Below are 19,997 nucleotides of genomic sequence, written 5' to 3' on the forward strand. Positions count from 1 at the left end.
GTTGTGCACAAGGAGAAATGCATGCGAATGTTTTTAGCTGTTTCAATTTTGATGGCATGGAAGGTTGGGGGGAGAACATAAATATTCATCTCCAAGGAAAGCAGATACACTGCAGCACATTCATTTAATGAAATACCATATTCGGCAGTAATAATGAATGATAGCTTAGTCCTCAGCACAGACCAATTTCGCAAACATAATGGATGAAAAATAGGTTACAGAAGGAGACCTACTATGATTCCATTTACATAAAGACTCAGAAGTAAGCAAAACTAAAGCAATGGGTCAGGGAAGCCTTAACTGTTACTGTTATATTTTGTACTTTGTGATACCTGCATGGTTGGTTAAACTTCAGACTTTACAAAATTAAGCATTAACGACTGTGCCAGGAAAAAAAAAAAAAAATCTGCGAACTCAAAACCTTTAGAATCCGTCTACAGGGTTTTAGTAAATATCCATGTAGGAAGCTAGAAAGCTCATCTTAGGCTACTGTAAAATGCCATCGGTAAATCAGACTTTATCCGAAATCCCGGTCCTTCCCCAGGCCACTCGAGCATGAAGTGCTGTCACCTACCCGCATTAACCTGCTGCAACACTGGTCCAAGCGGGTTTTGTCCGCTGCATGCCTAGACCACCGCGGCCTCGATTCTGGACAGTGTCCCGGGAGACGGCTGAGCGGCATGTCCAGGGCGCAGATCTCGGCTCTGGTGTTCGGCGTCGGGGGCTTTGGCGCTCTTGTCGCTGCCACCACGTCCAACGAGTGGAAAGTCACCACGCGCGCATCCTCGGTGATCACGGCCACTTGGGTTTACCAGGGTCTGTGGATGAACTGCGCAGGTAACGCTTTGGGTTCTTTCCATTGCCGACCGCACTTTACCATCTTCAAAGTAGAAGGTAAATATAATCGTTCTGTTTGGGGTAGAAGTAAAATGTCGCCTTTCCCCTCCCTGTGCTGGAGCGTCCGTGTACAGTCGGCTGTTAACTCAGTGCTTAGCCTTAGTGCCAGCCTTTGCCTAGGATCTACGGGGTGTGGGAATGGTGGCTGAAAGAATTCAATTCTGTGTTGTATTTCGCGAAGGAAAGTTCAGAATAACTCTATGGATCTTTCAGAAATACCTAAGATGAATAACAGACTCTAGAGGAAAGAGTAGAAGTGACTGTCTTGTTTTCAAACTAGTTTGGATTTGCCTTGTGTCATGGAGGATGCCCTTACACACACACACACACACACACACACACACACACACACACGCGTGCGCACACACGCACACGTGTGCACACACAGACACACATTGTCAGGAAATCATACGTTGACCTAAATCCCTGTACTTGGTCAGGCCATCCAGGCATGAAATCCATTCGCACGTGTATACATTCAAATATATATTCACAGTGATAGGAACATGAAAAGATGGGCAGTGTTGAGAGAGGAAGTTCTAGAGAGGTTTTCATATTTTTGAAAAAATCCTGTTTAGTGATAAAATGGCAGAGGCAGTTAAAGGAAATAAATGCCCGTGAACTTTCACTTTTTGTTACTAGGTTTTACTAAACAGTTCTATGTAGACAAGCTTTCAATGTTATGCATACTAGAAACTATTACAAGCATGTGTCTCTTAAAGAGGGAAAATTTTAAAGGCATTTTCAGTATAATCTATAAGAATATTGAATCTTATATTGTACATCTGAAAATGAGTATACTATTTAAATCAACTATACTTTTTTTAAAAAAGGGCTTTTTCATACCTCGGGTTATCTTCAGGAAAACAATTATTTGCTATTTGCCTGTATAGGATGATAAAGATCAATATCGGCATCTGCTTTCTGATATCTTTACAAATCTGTCACACGCCATGCTCTTGTTGTGTTAAAAATTACCCCTGGAATTTTGTAACATCGAGACTTTTCAGGAGTTCCCATGATGGCTCAGCGGTTAATGAATCTGACTAGGAACCATGAGGTTGTGGGTTCGATCCCTGGCCTTGCTTAGTGGGTTAAAGAATCTGGTGTTGCCGTGAGCTGTGATGTAGGTGGCAGATGTGGCTCAGATCCCGCGTTGCTGTGTCTCTGGCATAGGCTGGTGGCTTGGCTACAGCTCCGATTCAACCCCTAACCTGGGAACCTCCATATGCTGCAGGAGCAGCCCTAGAAAAGGCAAAAAGACAAAAAAAAAAAAAAAAAGGGAGAGAGAGACGTTTCACAATCAAATGGCAAAACTGTACCTCTGTACCTTGACCCCAATAAAGAAAATGTAATAAAATTTTAACTAGGAAGTCACTAAAGCATAATATTTTATGGGATCTTGTGTCAAGTAGTCACGTCATTAGTCCACAGCGCGTGCCAGAGGATAAAGCGAGACTACTTAGCTAAAGCCAGGAGCTTCGAATGATCAAGGAAGTGTTCACGCTTGAGACCCATTTGTTAGGTCCTCAAAGGCCTTGGACCTTCCTAGACACCCGTTAGAGGAATCAGTGCTAGTCTCTCTTCCATCCCAATTTTTAAATGTACTTTGGGATATTTCAAAAGCATTCCTTCTACTATGGAAGGTTTCCCTAGGTGCAGGGAAAGTTATAAAAGGAGAAGAATGTTCTGGAGACACTATTGCCATCCCCAGACCTCTTGGCCCATGTCCATCTTGGCAGCAAATAGAAGTTATGCTATGTGGGTAAGTGGATTTCTTTGTTCTTTACTGGGCTCATCCTTTTGAAAAGTTTTTTTGTTTGTTTGTTTGTTTGTTTGTTTGTTTTTTGTCTTATTATCCTTCATTCTCTATTCCCAACGAAGCCTAGTTATTGTGAAAAATCGGCATTCAACTTTAGCTCTAAAGTGAACCAAGTTAGAGTTCCGTTGTGACTTCAACAGCTACTTCCCCAAATGCATCTTAGAAAACATGGAGTTAGGAATTTTGTGACTAAACAGCGTTGATGGCGGTCCAAAAATATTCTACTCATAACCCTTTATCTCCCTGATTTTGTTTCTCAAAAGTAAGAATAATGTATTCTCTGTCTGCTGGGTACCCTGCGCACGAGAGAAAAATTAGAAAACCTTGTCTACTTACCATGCATTTGCATTTGTGAGGTTAATTTAACATAATCTTTCCATTTTCTTCATCCTGAATCAAAGTCTTTATCAAAGACCCAGGTTACTACAGAAATCGATATTCAGAGGTCCTATCATGGCTCGGAAGAAACGAATTTGACTAGTATCCATGAGGACGCAGGTGTGATCCCCAGCCTTGCTCAGTGGGTTAAGAGTCTGGCATTGCCAAGAGCTATAGGGTAGGTCGCAGATGCGGCTCAGATCCTACATTGCTGTGGCTGTAGGCTGGCAGCTACAGCTCTCATTCAGCCCCTAGCCTGGGAACCTCCATATGCCACAGGTGCGGCCCTAAAAATGCAAAGAAAGAAAAGAAACAAAATCGATATTCAACATCTGGAACACTGATTCCTATTTCCCCAGGAAATGGACAAATTTGAACTCTCGCATTCACATGGAGTCACTGCTGATGATACTGGTTGCTTTTTCTTTATTCCTGCTTGAAAGCGTAACAGTGAGGCATTGGGAAAGTTTCTATGCCATCAGGCTCTCAAACATTAAGTGGTTCCAAACTGAGAAAAGAACCCAGAAGCCAAAGAAGAATGGAAGTGGTTATGCTGCATTTTAAAATAATAAACAATTTAAGCCTTCATTGTCCACCTGAGACAGATCTTAGATTTGGGCCAGATTAAGCCTCTTCAAGGAAAGAAAAACAGAAAACCTTTGTAAGCTGCCAGAGTTTTTTTTCCTTGCCAGTTACGTAACTTCATTGTTACTAACCCTCTTACACGTCCCAGTATAGCCATAGTTGTTTTAGGGACTCATTTAGATTAATAGTGACTACATCTTTTATAGATTTGATGTAAGCCAGCATCTCTTTGGACAAGGAACATTTACAGTTATTCTAAAAAATACAAGCCCCCTTCAACTACAGTTCTGTGGAACCAATTTCAGGAAACCATCATAGGGACACTTGAAATTCAGTCCTTGTTATGATCTGAAAGTTTCTTGACTCAATTTCAAAAACACTTCATTGTCTTTAGATGCAATATCCACTCTAGGCTGTGTCTCTTGCTCTGTTTTGGTTTTCTCTCTCATCAATGTGAGTAGAGACGTTGTAGCTGTGGAAGCAGAGCCCGTCTCACAGGCAGAGCAGCAGGCGTTTCTGACGGGGAAGGTTGGATCTGGAAAGCATGGCTCCCAGGAGAGACTGAAGCTGAATCGTGGGCCCCTTGAGGGCAGGGACCTGGTCTGTGATGTGCTCCTTGTGCTCCTGGCCCATGGCGGGCTCCAGATACATGTTTGCAAAATGACTGAATGAACAAAATAATGAGTGAGGCAGAGAGTTTGTGATGAGGGAAAAACTGTATTCCTGGAGGAAGCCTGGGGTGGCGCGAACTGAGGAGGGATTTAGGAGGTGCTCTCAGGCGTCAGAAGGGAAGATCAGCAGACGGAGCTTCCTGTTCTGACTCATTAACTAACTGCAAGACCTTGACGTTGGTTTTGAAGCTCTCTGTGCCTCATTCATAACTTTCCTCCTCCATCAGTCGAGAGAGCTAGACGCCAGGAGTCCCTTAGAGTGTGTTTCCACCTGAAGGTCCCTCAAGAGCTTTGCAATCCTTCACCTCCTTGCAGTAGAAGTTCACCAAAGTGATGGCTGTGAAAGGCTCCCTCTTTTTTCTCCTCTTATCTATTATCTTGCTGGCTTCCTGTGAGGCTGAGGGTTTAGAAGCCTATCTGCATCTGAGTGGAGATGGGTCTACATGACCTCAAAGGACCATAGGACCCAAGTAAAGATGCTGGGTTTCATTTGAATGAAGCCAAAGGCTGTTCTGGAAGCTGGTGGTCACATGATGCTGGCTGCCTGTAGGAGCTCAAACCTCCTCTCCTCACTTCCCCATCCTTCACCTGTCACCCCATTCCCTCATCAGCCAGGTCATGGGGTGGGGTAAAGGAATGGCTTTTGCTAAAGAAAAGGGGCTTCTGTGGGTGTTTATTCTCACATAGGGAACAGTTGGGAGCCATCTGATGTCATAACATTAGATTTCTTCCTGCTTGAAATGTGTGCCACAATTAAATTACAGTAGTAAATAAATCTCAGACAACAGTAATAATAAATGAAAACTAATTAGAGTACCAGTGAGGGAAAGTTGACTCAATAATTAGATGCTTCAAAAATAACATATTTGAAAGATCTTAGTACCTTTAGAAGGCATTTACCTTTAATCTCAGGACAGGTGTCCATTTGCTAAGATTCTGACTGCTTTCTGAGACTTAATTTTGTTAAATAAAACTAAGGTGAATTTTAGTTTAGATTTATTTTCTTGCTTTGTTCCAAATGCCTATAAAGTTGTGTAAAAGCATGTAGAAAAACTATTTTTAGTGGATCCCACCCCAAAAATAAGTGTAAGAAACATCTGATGTGTTCTTATCCCAATAAAAATGGCATCATTTTATATGTGTGCTGACATAATCAATGACCCAAGGTGGGTCAACGGAATTTTCACAGTAGAGTCTGGACAGAATGAACTACCATGAAATATCTCTGTGCCAAGAGACTTGGACACCTGCTGAAACACGTCCACATGCTGTGGAGGTGAGGGTGGCCCTGTAGCCAAGGCAGCCCATGACTGGACTTGGAATCCTTCTTTCATGGAAGCACCAGAGGTTTGCAGGACAGCTTGTCCATCAATAGCTCCTCTCTTAGAGGCCAGGACCTTGTCTTATTTATCCTGATGTCTTTGGTACCCACCTCTGTGGCCGGCTCCTAGCAGGCTCTCAGTACAGCTGTGTGGATTGAACAAATGGAAAAAGAAATCATTACTGAGTTAAATCATAGCATTTAGTAGATGCAGAGGGAATCTCCCCTCTGTCACCAAGCCCTGATAAAGGGAGAGGCCCTAGGGAAGTGCCTAGAAGGGTAAAAGAGCCTTGAGTATTTTTTATGGCAGGATTCAAGAAGCACTTTTCAAGCAGCAGACCAGTTAGAGCTTTGGTTCCCGAAGTATGGTCCTCAGACCAGCAGCATCTCTACAACTTGGGAACTCGCTGTACGCACAGAACCTGAGGTACCACCACAGACCCAGGGACTCAGCATCTGCACTTGAACAACATCTCCAGGTGTCTCTCATGCCCATTAAAAGGTGAGAAATCCTGCTTAGAGCTTGGACTTCGAGTCTGATGGACTCACCACTTACTCACTAAGGGTCTCAATCTTCCTGTGCTTTAGTTTTCTTGCCTGTGAAATGGTGATGAAGTGAGATAAGCCAGGCAAAGTGCCTTCTGCAATGCCAGATACAGAGCTGCTCACCAGAAAGGGCAGCAACCATTCCCATGAATACAGGGCTGGAGGGCTGACCTCTCAACTGTAGGAAGGTGACTGTTACTTCTGCTTCACCTGTGTTTCCAGCCAGGACTGCAGGAGCTGCTTCCTGGAATCCAAAACCTAATAGAAGGATGCTCTGCTCCCTTGTAGCAAATCTCATGTCATATGTATGATGGTGTGAAGGCTATTATGCACTTGAACTACAGTAAATGCTCATCCTACAGGTTAGGACTTGCTGTACCTCAACAGGCAAGACCACACTTCGTTTAGAAGTCAGTTTCTCCCCACAGATATTCATTGTGTCAATTCATTGTGTCAATCACATGTTGTATCTGCTGGAAATGGGGAAAAATGACCCCCTTTGGGCTCTAAGGTGGAAAGTAGAGCTTCACCAAACCTAGGATGTATTTATATGCTGGGCAGTCAAAAAGAACAAAGTTTATTTGAATATTCCTAGCCCTGAGGACTGGGAAAAACTCTGTGACAGTTAAATATATTGATTTGACTCATATTTGTATTCTATAAAGTACTTTCACATAAAATGTCATATTTATCCAAAAGATAATACTCTAAAATCCCCATTTTACAGACAAATTAACTCAGACTCACAGGAGAAGGTAATTTTAACTTTGTATGGTCATCTATAGAACTTATGGGGGATTGTTCAGCATTTTGTACTGGCCCCAGACCTATGTTTAAGTTCCAGCTCTGCCATTAACTTTTTGTGTGACTTTGGATGAGGTCACACAAAAACAAACAAATTCACTCTGTTTGTCTGTCTTTATCTATAAGATGATAATGATGATATCCAGTCACAGACTTCGAAAGTTTGTAGGAAGGTCAAGGCAAAGAATCTTATTGCATTAAATAGACTAGCAGGTGTTTTTAAATGTCCCTGGAGTTTGTCTTCCTCAGGGATGGAGAGACATAGACGTGAAGTGCTGTCGCGCAGGGAGAAGGTTTACACTCACAGATCCCTAGAAGAGGGAGGCTTGGGTCACCACACAGGACCATGTCAGGAAGCACCAGAGTTGGTCAGGAGGCAGACGGACTGACAGGAGACACGGGCAAGAGCCTCACTGAGCTGTCTGGCACCTGCTTGGGGTTGATTAGGGCAGAGGAACAGTAGCTCAATGTGTGAGAGCTCGGGAAGGAGGTCCCTGGGGTGTGGGCTTTGGATTCGTTCACCTGCCAGGAAAGCTGCACATGTGTGTTGTCGCTAAGACACTGCTAGCCCTGGGAGGGCCATCTCCCCGTCCCCTCCCCTGTCACGGCAAGGTCCTAGATGCCAGAGCGTGGAGAACGCAGACAATAAGAAAATGCAGTGAGTACACCACGGACCCGGGACCCTTTGATGGTGTTTGCATAGGCAGGTGGGCGAGGCAGGCGCTGTGCTGCTCCACCTCCCCTTTACGGCATCTCAGGCTTAGCTGGGTTCAGCGTTTGTTTTCTCGTGGTGAATACATCTTGTGCAGGAAAGGTTCAGGTGTATTTGTCACAGGGTCCCCTGTCCTCTCGCGCTCATTGCCGGTCGGACCACATGTGCGGGAAGCGGGCGATCTCGAGTCTCCCCCGCAGGTCCCGTCACTCACAGAGAACTCTCCTCCTGAGGGGAGGAGCTCCAAGGAGCAGAGCCTGCGGGGATCAGCAGTTTTAAACCTTTCCGCCACTGTGCATTTTTCGATAATTCTGGAGCACTTCAGAGAGCAGTATTGCTCTTAAAAATAAACTCAGGATAACGGAGCTGATTTTCAGAAGACAGCTGGTCTACCATGAAGCTTTGGCCAGATTTTTGTACACATTACAGATGACCCCAAATTGACAATGTGGCACATGGCTATGATACCATACTACAACTTCAGAAAGAATCCTGTAAGTAGTTAATTTGCTTATTTGTCAATGAGTTCCTTTCATCAGAGCACTCCCTAGATTCCTGGCATAGAATATAGGCTCTGGGGACTCAGTGAAGGAAAGGACATAGGCCTGTGCTATTTAGACAGAGATAACATTTAGCAAACGACTAGCCCAGATTGATAAGTGCTCTCTGGGGTTAAATTCAGCGGGTAGGCAGACTTCCCAGAAAAGCTGATGCTTGAGCTGTGTTGAAAGATGGGTAGAAATTAGCCAGGGAGAAAGAGAGGAAGGGCATTTCAGGTTACAGGACTGTTCCAGCTCTACAACTTATTAACTGCATGACTCCGGGCAAAATGCTTAACATATCAACTCCCCTATCTGTGAAATGGGAGTAATATTATCTACTTTAGGGGGTGGCAGTAGGATTAAGTGGGTTAATATGTATAGAACATTCCTAGCAAGGCCTGGCACATACAAGCAAAGACCTCAAGGCAGGAAGGAGCCACGTGCATCATCGGGGAAGAGCAAGTGCATCAGAAAGTCCGAGACGAGGGATGTGCAGGAGGAGGTGAAAAATGGGGCTGCAGATGCAGATAAAGGGGAACTTGCAAAGGGACCTTTTAAGCTCTATGAAGGGATGTGGACTTTGTCTCGGAGGACCTGGAAGCCACTGAAACATTTCGAGCAGACTTGCATCTTAGAAAGATCCTGGGTATTTCATGTGAGAACCTGCATCCAGAGAACGGCGGTGGAAACAGACAAGGAAGGTTCTTAGAGGCAGAATCAATGAAACATGTAACTTGGTGACTCATGAGGATGAAAGGGTCACAGATGAGCCCAGTCTCCTGCCCAGATGTGTGTGGGCAGTGGAGGAGAAAGCTGGCGGCAGAGCAGGTCCCAGCCTGAGGTCCATCCCTCTTCCCAGGATGGTGCTCCGTGTTACATACCATGGTCTCAAGCAACCAGATTCTCTACTTAATGTCTGGCTTTAAAAATCAGTTGGACAAAATGAAAGAGAATAGTTTGCATTTAATTTTTTAAAAACTCTGTGTTTTAGATGTTTAATAAAAACCAACAGTACATTTAGAATGAATATGCAATGCGATCCTACTGTATAGCACAGGAGCTATAGCCAATCTCTTGGGATAGAACATGATGGAAGATAGTATGAGAAAAAGAATGTGTGTGTGTGTGTGTGTGTGTACTGCGTCACTTTGCTATACAGCAGAAATTTGCACAACATTGTAAATCAACTATACTTTAATTTTAAAAAGGTAGCAGCCTTAAAGATTAATGCAATCTGAAGTGCCATTAATAGCATAAGAATAGGAGTTCCTGTCATAGCTCAGTGGTTAACAAATCCCACTAGGAACCATGAGGTTGTGGGTTCGATCCCTGGCCTTGCTCAGTGGGTTAACGATCCAGCGTTGCCGTGAGCTGTGGTGTAGGTTGCAGATATGGCTCGGATCCCGTGTTGCTGTGGCCCTGGTGCAGGCTGGCAGCTACAACTCCGATTAGACCCCTAGCCTGGGAACCTCTATATGCCGCGGGAGCGACCCTAGAAATGGCAAAAAGACAAAAAAAAATAGCATAAGTATATCAGAATTAGCGTTAATATCTCTCACACCCCCCCCCATATTCTGTAGTCAAATAGGGCTAGTCTTCAACACCATATTCTAAGGGACATGAATATAAACACATTTGTAGATTTGAGAGGATGGTAACTAGGAAGATGAGAGGTCTTAAAATAAATGCACATGGGCAATTGTTTCGCTTGGACAAAAGGAAAAGAACATGGTGGGTAAGGTTGTAGGGGATGGAGGCGTGGGAAGATGAGCAGGACCACTGGGTAGAAGTTACTAGGGAAACATATTCAGGGACACTATGAAGAAGAAATTTCCATCAGAGTTGCCCAACACTGGAACTGGCTGTCCCACAAAGAACCGACTAGAAATATCCAGAGGAGGCGCATGATCCTCTGCTAAAAAGATGGTGGAAATAATTCCTGCATTGGCTGGGAAGACACACTAGGTAATCACTAAAGGCATTTCCAGTTTGAGATCCAAGATTTTGTGAACATGTAAAAAGATAAATATTTAAATATCGATATTCCTTACTTGCATATCAACTTAAATATTTTTTGGACAACTCTGGGCTCCATGCTGGGCACTTGGGAACAAAGCAATTAAAAGACCTGTCTTTGCCCTGGAGATGTTCACAGCCTGGAAGGGGACATGAGTTAATGTAGTAAACATGGTAATATACATGTTATAGTAATGTTATTATATCTAAATCAATATATTGATGTTTGTTAGAATTAATATAATAAATATATACTTCTCTTTCTTGAACTGATATTGTAAACGGTCTTAAGCAAACCCAGGAATTATGCCCCCAGCCCTTCAGAGGAAGAAATGACTCCTCAATCCAGACACAGACAGAGCTAAGTGCTGGGGGGCTGGGAGGTTACGAGAGAGCAAATCTTGCCTTTAACTGGATTTCTTTGGATCAGTCTTTTTGGTTTATACAAACCAAATATAGTCCATGTATAACAATCAGACCAGTCACCCTAATGGGAGACTGAATTTCTGCAGAACACAAAATGTGACTTTGGGCAAGGTGGGCAGGGAAACGAAAACTATTTTCTCCCTGTCTGACCTCAGCAGATGCTCTCTTTAATCTTACCAGCAAACCTCCAGCTAATCATGTCTGGGGACTTGCGCCTGCTCTCTAGGACTCCTGCAAACATCTCCACGAAGCTGACTCTCTGCTGCAGTGGTGCAGACCCTTCCTCGGCCCTGTGCCCAGGCTCTGTGTTCCTCCTGCTTTGCTTAGCCTCCCAGCTCCTGGACCTCAGCCGATTCCACACCCCTGTTTAATCCTGGACCTCAGACCTCTCATTGGTTCTGCTGGCTGATATCTGGGATCCAGGCACCAGATATGTTTTATGACTGTCCTACCTGCTATTTCCAGGCTGCCTGGCCACTCAGCCCTGACCCAGTGTCTGCTCTCAACTCTAAGCTCCAGATCTGCCCGCTCTGTCTGCTGGCTCACCCATTTCCTCTGCTCTGGTTCCGCTTCCTCACCGGAACATGCTCTCTCCCACCCTGTGCCTTGGGAAGGACTACTGGAGCAGCTCTCCAAGCCCTGAGAGCGTGGGAGGAAGGGAGAAGGGGGCGGGAAGGAAAGAAACAGGAATCACATCCACCACCCAGGTGCATCAGGAATGCAGTCAGTCGTGGCTTTGGTAGGACCACAAAGAGAAGCCAGCAGACACTATGAGAAAATTATCTGGAATCCGTTTACAGCCTCTTGGAAAATACCCACATTATCCTACTGACTTCCTCTATCCCAGATTCAAGTCAGTACTGAGAGACTGCAGCGCCCTTCTCAGGAAATCGCCCGTCCCAGCTGCAGTTCCAACGCTGTCCAGTAGGGGCGCCCGCAGATTCTTGGGGAGCCGCAACACCGCCTCTGCTTTGCAGGGCTCTTTCTGCTTCCGTTTCTTGTGACTTCATTAGTCTTTACTGGGAGTGCTGGGGCGGGGCGCGGGTGGGGGGCTGTCTGCCTTTGCCCAGGGTGGTGAGCCATTCAGCTTGTGCTCAATTATGCTAGAATCAAAAATCGATTCACACCAGAGTGCTGACACCACGTGGGCACATAGATGCACCTACACAGATGCAGGGGGTTCGATAGCCAATTGCATGTCCACACAAGCTCTCACCATGCAGACACCTCTATACATCTCTCTCTCTCTCACACACACACACACACACACTCACACACACCCCCTCATCATCATCATTGCCGTTGTCAGAGTCAAAAGACAGACTAAGATTTTCACAGACAGATATGTAGATATTTCCACAGGTAGGTATGTGGATCCACTGAACAGGAAGAGTTGAACATTGTTGTTCATCACGCTATTGTAGGAAGTAATTCATATGGATCAGGAGTCTACAGAGAAAATTTAGCTTCCTGTCTCATCCTCAAATGCCTCTCACAGGCCTAGGGAGTGCCTAGAAATACCCACCCCCATCATCATCTACCAGGTCACACTTTAAATCATCTGACCTCCTCCCAGGTCTTCCAGCTTCCTAAGTTTTCCCTTGGGTGAACCTTGGTGTCTAGCACATGATAAATACTCCATAATGATCAGTTTCCTTCCTTCCTCTTTCCAGAGCACAGAACTTAAATCCTGACTTTCTGTTCAAATCCCAGGTTTACCATTACTAGCTGTGTGATCTTGGTCTAGTTACTGAATCTCTCTGTGTCTCAGTTTCCTAATCTGTAAAATGAGGGTGATAATAATACCTCCCTTATGAAAAAGATTTAATGAGCCAATAAATGAGTTCACTAGTATTGTGGTTGTTTTCTCCAACCCACAATTCTAGCCTTCAAGACTGCTTTGAATCTTGATCTGGTCATCTTTGCGTTTACCAGTTTCCCAGTTGAGCATCACCCAAAAGCCTTTAGCCTGCTCCCTGTGGGTCTCCCCCGAATTCCTCCTGTAGAGGAAAGTCTTCCACCCAGCCCCACATGTGCCCCCAGATTTCCAAATCTAAGAGGATGCAGCACACACTTCCACTCCTTGGTTTTTTGTTTTTTGGGTTTTTTGTTTTGTTTTGTTTTTTCTAGGGCCGCTCCCCTGGCATATGGGGGTTCCCAGGCTAGGGGTCTGATCGGAGCTACAGCCGCCGGCCTAAGTGCCACAGCCACCGCCATGCGGGATCCGAGCCACATCTGCGACCTACACCACAGCTCACGGCAACGCCAGATCCTTAACCCAATGAGCAAGGCCAGGGATCAAATCCGCAACCTCATGGTTCCTAGTCCGATTCATTAACCACTGAGCCATGAGGGGAACTCCCCCACTCCTTGTTTTTCCCAAACTGCTGACCCCACACCTTGTCTGCTGCCGAGTCCTGCAGAGTCTGCCCGCCACCCTCCCGTCTCCCCATGGGGAGGTCTGCTTATCTGGGGCTCAGCCTGTGGTTTACCAGGGCTCAGCCTCCGGGCTCTCCCTGCTGTGCTAGATTGGAATCAAATATTAGAAAAACATTTTCTGCTCTTCACCTTGCTCTAACCAGGGCTATCCAACACCACCAGATCACACCTGCAAAAGCAAAGCTGCCTCCAGTTTAATTCCGGGCTTTATTCAGCTGCAGGTAGAGAGCACACCCTCTGTGCCAGGCACCACTTGACACAGAGTCTCATTCATTCCCCACAGTGACCCTCTGAGTTGGGTGCTATAGCCATGCCCACTTTATAGGTGAGGTAACTAGCACTTGGAGAAGTTCCTTAATTGGCTCAATTTCATGGCTAAGGTGGTGGCCATGGCAAGATTCCTGCCAGACTGTGTGATTCCTGAGCCCAGGCACTTGCTTGGAGGACTCCCTGAGCCTGATTCCCGACAAGAGGAATGTGTCACAACAGTGCTGGCATCCTTTCTGGCCCCTCCGCTTCCTTTCGGGTCCCTTGGCTTCAATCAGAGTGGACTTGGTGCTTAATCTTTTCCCTAGTCTGTGCCTCTGCTCACACCATGTGAGCAAATACCTTTCTCCATCATCCCGCATCTCTTCAAACTTCACCTTCAAACTGCACCTCAAATGCAATCTCCTTTTAAAGGAGCAAAGCCTTTTAAATCTTCTAACCAGAAGGGATCTCTGTCTCCATTGATCCCACAAGGCACGTGATACTTTTCTTATTGTGATCTTGTTTCTGTGACTTGGATTATGGTTCATTGGGTACTTTTCCTTTCTCCCACTAGGTTATAATCCCTGTGAGGACAGGAATTGAACAATTTTTTTCTACCCCTGCCTAGAAGATAAAATACATAAAATCCATGCTCTGTAAGGTGTATATTGAGCTAATGAATTTTCTGATGAGACGAATGAATGGGAGCAAGGACGGGACCACAGGGCCTGTTCACCATCCTTGGTACCATTATTGATGGTGACCAGGCCCACATTTCTCATCACAGCATGACAGACGTCCCAAAGCATCCTAATAAACTCATCAAAGAAAAAGCATCCAGCAGGGTGTTTCTTGCTCTTAGGAATCCTGCTGGCCCCTATTGGGAGCTTCTTTCTTTACAAAGAAACCATCCCTTTAACGATCTAGTCTAGGATTTATCTGGAGCTTGCTACTAAGTTTACCAACGGCAGTTTCTGAAATGTACCTTTCGAAATGTGGGACTTTTCCTTGACCCCTGCCCTCCTCCCTGGTCATTGTCTTCATTCTAAGATCTCCCCTGGTCCTTTCGTTTAGATGGTAACGTTATGAAAAGTCTCAGGCACCTTTCACCATGTTCCCATTGGGTCACAGAAAAGAGCTTTTATGTGAAAGGTGCAGGGAGGAATCAGAATGTGATAAAAACAGGTCTGAGGATTCTGATTATTCAGACTCATTTCTGAGGACTTTCTATGCTCGGAGCAGCTCTGGGCTGAGTCCCTCTCTTGGAAGTTGCTCTGAGATATGGACGTGGCCGTGGTCTTGTCCCTGAATCACCCAGCTGGGCATGAGCACAGTCAGCTGCACAAAGAGCTCGCCGGCTCCTCCTCTGCTGGATTCCGAGGGACTGAACCACATGACCACGAGGGTTTAGTTCCTGGACATTAGAAGCAACCGGGTGAAAAGTGCAGGGGAAACATAAAGTGCCGTTCACTGAAAGGAGACCAAGTTATAAGTCGTGACCTCCTCAAGAGAGGTCGGTGCCCCGGGATATCTAGGTTACAGAAGGCGACTGACGGGATCGCTTTGGAAATAGCTGTTCTTTCTCGGGTCTTCCTTTAACTCAGGTAGTTATGATGAGGAGTGGAAGTCATTTTTTAGCAATAAGCTATTTCCTTCCTGTCAGGATTTTCTCTTACTGACCCTGATCACAGACATGCCACAAATCAACTGTGATTTCTTAGCTGCTTTTTTTTTTTCCCCTGGCTGCACCCATGGCATATGGAAGTTCCCAGGCCAGGGACTGAATCAGGGCTTCTCTTTCTATTTACAATCTTGATTCTTCTCTTAATAAGCAGGCATTATTTTTTAACTTTTCAACCTGGGTTATATCTCATACATTTTTTCTTATGTGTAAAATTTAGGCTCCGCACTGCATTAGCCTATGGTAACAAATGCTATCTCTTTATATTTCTGCCCCAATTCAAATGGAATCCAGGCAGAAACTCCAAACTTTTCTGGGGGCCTCTGCCCTCAATATCTCTGAGCTTCCTGGCGCTGCCTGGAAAGATCTCATCTACTTGCCCTTGTCTTGGGGGAGAACTCAAATCCCGTCAATAGGCTGCAGCTTGAGTGCAGTCCCACCACAACCACTGCTTCACCTCAAACTCCATCAGCCCTTCCTCTAAGTAAACACACAAGGAGAGTAAGAATGAGGTTTTCTATGCAAACTCGGCTTCCAGAAAAGATCCAAAGGCACACCTCTCCCGGTAACATGCTGTGCACAAGCTCCTCCCACCTGGATTCCTGTGCCGCCCTTTCTCAAGGTCATGTCCACCTCTGCTGCCTCTGCATCCTGTCTCCTTCTCCCTCCCTCCCTGTGTCACCTGAGAGAGACTCATCCCAAGGGCCCCAAGACAATGACAATTTCAGGTCACTTCCAGGTAATTGTTTCCCACAAAATACAGCCACAGCCAGGATGGCCATGTCAGGACAGGTTTTGGTGTTGGTGCCACTCCGGACCAGGACACTCGTCCTCCTCTCCAACAATTTAAGAAAGATTGATGCTGAGATCAGACCACTGACCAGGCCCTTCTCCCTCTCCCCCACCCTTTCTTGGGGTTGACAGCAGGTGGGAAGAGAAGTGCTGTCCTTTCCACACTCTGGCTGCATCTCAGAGGTTCGGGGGTTGGGGGGGGATGGTAGCAGAGCAGGTGGTGTGTGAGGACAGAGGGATGGAAGTGGGGTGCGGGGAAGATGTCAGGATCCTGGTGACTTTCAGAAACTTGACTCCCATGGAAATTCATGAGTATGAATAGACACTGAAGGAGAAGACGCTGTCCAACTCTCGAGGCCAAGTCATCACTACATTATACGTAGTCTTTCACTGGGAAAGGATATTTTGGGGGCTAATTCCACCCCCCCAACCACAGTAAAGTTTTAATTTCAAGCCTACAATTTCAGTTAAAGAAAGAAATGTCCCTTCACAGAAACCCCTGGCTAGATGACCTCTTCTTTTAGCGGGGCTTAGTCATTCTCTCTGCAGTTTGCCCTGCACTGACCAGTCCCCGGGGCCCCCAGAGGAGCTGAACATTCCCGTTTCTAGAGGCTTCAGTGATTCCCAAGCTCTTCCTATCTTCTCATACATGTCTCTGTGGTTCTCAGAGCCTGCGTCTCTTTCTAATTTCTAGGAAACAAACCACAGTGATAGCCTCAGGCCTCCTTGTTAGCAGAAAGGCACCTCCTTTCTCCAACAGGAACCAGGTAGACAAGCAAAGCCAAGGCCGGCAAGGACAGGGTGGCCTTGAGTTCTTCTGCCTCAACCCCCTGGTTCTTACCCCTTCGAGAAGCCTGAGTGGGCTTTCCCACCTCCCATGGAATCTGCTTTCACAGCCTTACATGACTCTCTTGTGGCACTTACTATTTTCCACCTTGCTCTCTGGTTTTGGACAGTGGTGTGTTGGTAAATGCTAACAACCAGTGCTCCAAAAAAGTGTGTGTATAAATACAGGTGCAAAGATGAAGAGATAGATACACATGCCCATGTGCACACATATATACACAGAAATACATGTGTCTGTTTACGATAGATCTTACTGCTATAAAGAACACACAGCACACAATTCACAAATAGTAACACAATGCGCACTGCTCTTTTTCATTTTTCTTTTTTGGCTGCCCCACAGCATATGGAGTTCCCGGGCAAGGGATCAGATCCCAGCCACAGTTACAACCTAACTCCCAGCCATAGCTGTGACCTAAGCTGCAACTATGGCAACACCGGATCCTTAACCCATTGCGCTGGGCCAGATGGAACCTGTGTCCCAGTGCTGCCAAGAAGCCGTTGATCTCATTGAGCCACAGTGGGAACTCTAGATGCACAGTATTCTTTATCATAAGTTTCATGTGGCCAATGGATTCTCACAGACACTTTCATTGATTTTTGCTGAATTTCGGTATCCATGGCCAACAAATGGTTGTAATGGGTGAATGACTGTAACCCTGACAAGACCGTTGGCTGATCCATAGCAAGTCACATAAAAGGAAACCAGCAAAGACGTGTGTGGATACATCAGTTGGTAGTCATGTGACTTCACTGTACTGGATGATAGTCTTCAAGGGTGGAGGAATAGTTCCTTAAGGCATTGGTGCTAGTCATAATATAATGGCTGAGACACGACACACTTTTCTGTTTAATTTGCATTTTTGACATTTTCTCCATCATTTTTTAAAATCTAGAAGATAAAAGAATGAAGAAAGTCTTGATGTGTAGCATTTGCCACTTTCTGTGGTGTCAGCGGTGTAAATACTTCTACTGGAGCAATTTTGAGCTACCGATGTGATATCACTGAATGAGGAGTTGAGAAGGCACGTGCAGTAGCACAATTACACAGATAGAATCAGCCTAACATCCTCAAGAGCACAGATAATCCAGGGAATAAGGAGTTTTGAGTATTTGTTGCCTTTGTTTTCCATATAATTTATTTAATTGTAAATTTACATTTTTTTTTAATGGCTTTGTTTTAAAACTGGCTTAGCAATTGGCTCTTGAGAGATAGTGGGAGCCAGGGCAGGTCAGCCACGGCACAGCACTGGTCATGGATAGGCGTGATCCATGCTGGACCACGGATCTAGGCTGACAGGCTCCAACCTCCAATTGCCTTCGTTTCCCCAAGTATCAGACACATGTAGAAGGCAGAGAGAAAATGTTTCCCACAGGTTATCAGACTTTCCCTCTCACTGCTTTGTGTCTCATGATCCCCTATACACTTGTTTCATTTTTCCTGTTACATATTAGCTTCTTAACCTTGGAATTCAGCCTTACTCATGGTCCAGGACTCCTGGGAGTGAGGACATATGATTAGACCTCCCCATTCCTTACCTTTTCTATGATGGACCATTTACCTTTGTCCGGTCACAATTCACCTCATTTACTATTGTTTCAATTCCTCCTGTCCAGAAACCCTGCTAGTTCTATTTTTCACACTTGGGATCTGTTAGTTCCTTTCTCTTCTTCTTCCCCCTCTCCCCCCAGTGGCCACACCTGCAGCATATGGAAGTTTCCAGGCCAGGGACTGAATTCAAGCTGTAGCTGCAACCTATATCACAGCTGTGGCAATGGTGGCTCACTGCAGCAGGCTGGGGATCAAACCTTCACCAATGCAGCAACCCAAGCTACTGCAGTTAGATTCTTAACCCACTGTGGCACCACAGGAACTCCTTTCTCTTCTCATCTTTCCTCCAAAGCATCTCCTGGAACTGAGATTGCATGCTCTCTGAGAGCTTGTACCTTATCCTTTTCATTTCTGTAACTCTAACAAAGTAGCAGAGTATTAGAGGGAAGTCAGAAATCACACCAGTCACTCAAAGCAAAGAAGTTCTCTCTCTCTCTCTCTTTTTTTTTTTTTTTTTTTTTTTTTTTGGTCTTTAATACCAGATCCAACATTTCTTTTACTCAGAGCAAGAGGAACATTCATTTACTCATTCACTCTCTCTACAGATGCTAACAGAGCCTCTCCATGTGCTATTCGCTGTGTAGCCCTGGAGACACATAGAAAACAAGGCAAAGTCCTTGCCCTCATGGAGCTTAGATTCTAGTGGGAGCAGGTGGAAATAAGGGGGATTCAATGAACTGAATGCATCCCTCAAATTTGCATGTAGAAATCCTACCCCCCATTGTGATGACTTAGGAGATGGGGCCTCTGGGAGGTGATTAGTGCCTTTATAGGAAGGACCGCAGAGAGCTCTCTCACTCTCCTGCCACCAAGTGGGGGTGCAAAGGGGGAGCTGACAGTCTGCCACCCAGAAAAGCGTCCTTACCAGAACCCGACCCTGCTGGCACCCTGATCTCAGACCTGCAGCCTCTAGAACCGTGAGAAATACACTTCTGTTGTTTATAAGCCACCCAGTCTGTGGTACTTTGTCATAGCAGCCAGAACCGACGAAAACTAAGAGGGCAGTGGGGAGTGCCCTCAAACGCCATCTATGTAATAACCATCCCTTCTGGACGCCTGGTCATCAGCCTCATCTCCCTTTACTGCTCCAGTAACACCCAGCATGGCATTGCTGTTGCTTTCCAGACCTTCTTTCATTGACTCTTGAAGAACCACAGTTTGACCAACAAGGAGACAAGCGAGGCATAGATGGATTAAATGCAAATTGTCTCAGTATGTGTCAGAACTATAAGAACATTTGGTCCTACTTGTAATTAGTTTTTGCTAAAGATCATTCCTTCTAAGGCTATAGAGACTCATGGAAATACTCAAGGAAAAAAGTAGACCTGATACGCTGCACCAAGGGTTCTTTTCTACCGCCCCTAATGGAAAAATAGATTTTTAAAATTCTCTTCCTGTAGCCAGCTGGCTAGGGGCCATGGGATTCGATCCAACCAAAACCCACACCCCTATCCAGGGGCGCAGCATGACCTTGCTAGTCTTTTCCCACACAGAATGTTCACGATCTCCTTAAAGGTGCAGGGAATGGTTCAGGGCTATTTCTTTGTGAAGTTTTTTACTGGCTGAAAATACCAATATAAATTGAATTTAAACTGTCCGATGGTAAATTTTTTATAAAAAAATGAAACAAATTCTGAACTCCTGAGGAACAGAAACAG

General features: G+C 45.4%; 1 protein-coding gene across 2 annotated transcripts in view; it reads left to right on the forward strand.

Annotated features, from left to right (window-relative positions):
• The first annotated feature begins 446 nt into the window (after positions 1-446).
• CLDN10 (claudin 10) overlaps positions 447-19,997 on the forward strand; it is a 120,407-nt gene continuing 100,856 nt past the window's right edge. Inside the window, exon 1 of one of the 2 annotated variants that reach the window (XM_021065095.2) lies at positions 447-837. In XM_021065095.2, coding sequence (XP_020920754.1) covers positions 681-837 — 157 coding nt within the window. In that variant the 5' untranslated portion in view covers positions 447-680. Of the gene's footprint in view, positions 895-19,997 lie in introns of both variants that reach the window. The other variant, XM_021065094.2, reaches the window with a different exon arrangement.

This window comes from Sus scrofa, chromosome 11 (assembly GCF_054392235.1).
Source record: "Sus scrofa isolate SSC_HxYL_T2T_F1_AM1 chromosome 11, Sscrofa_HxYL_maternal_Yorkshire_Landrace_v2.0, whole genome shotgun sequence".
Taxonomy (NCBI): Eukaryota; Metazoa; Chordata; class Mammalia; order Artiodactyla; family Suidae; genus Sus; species Sus scrofa.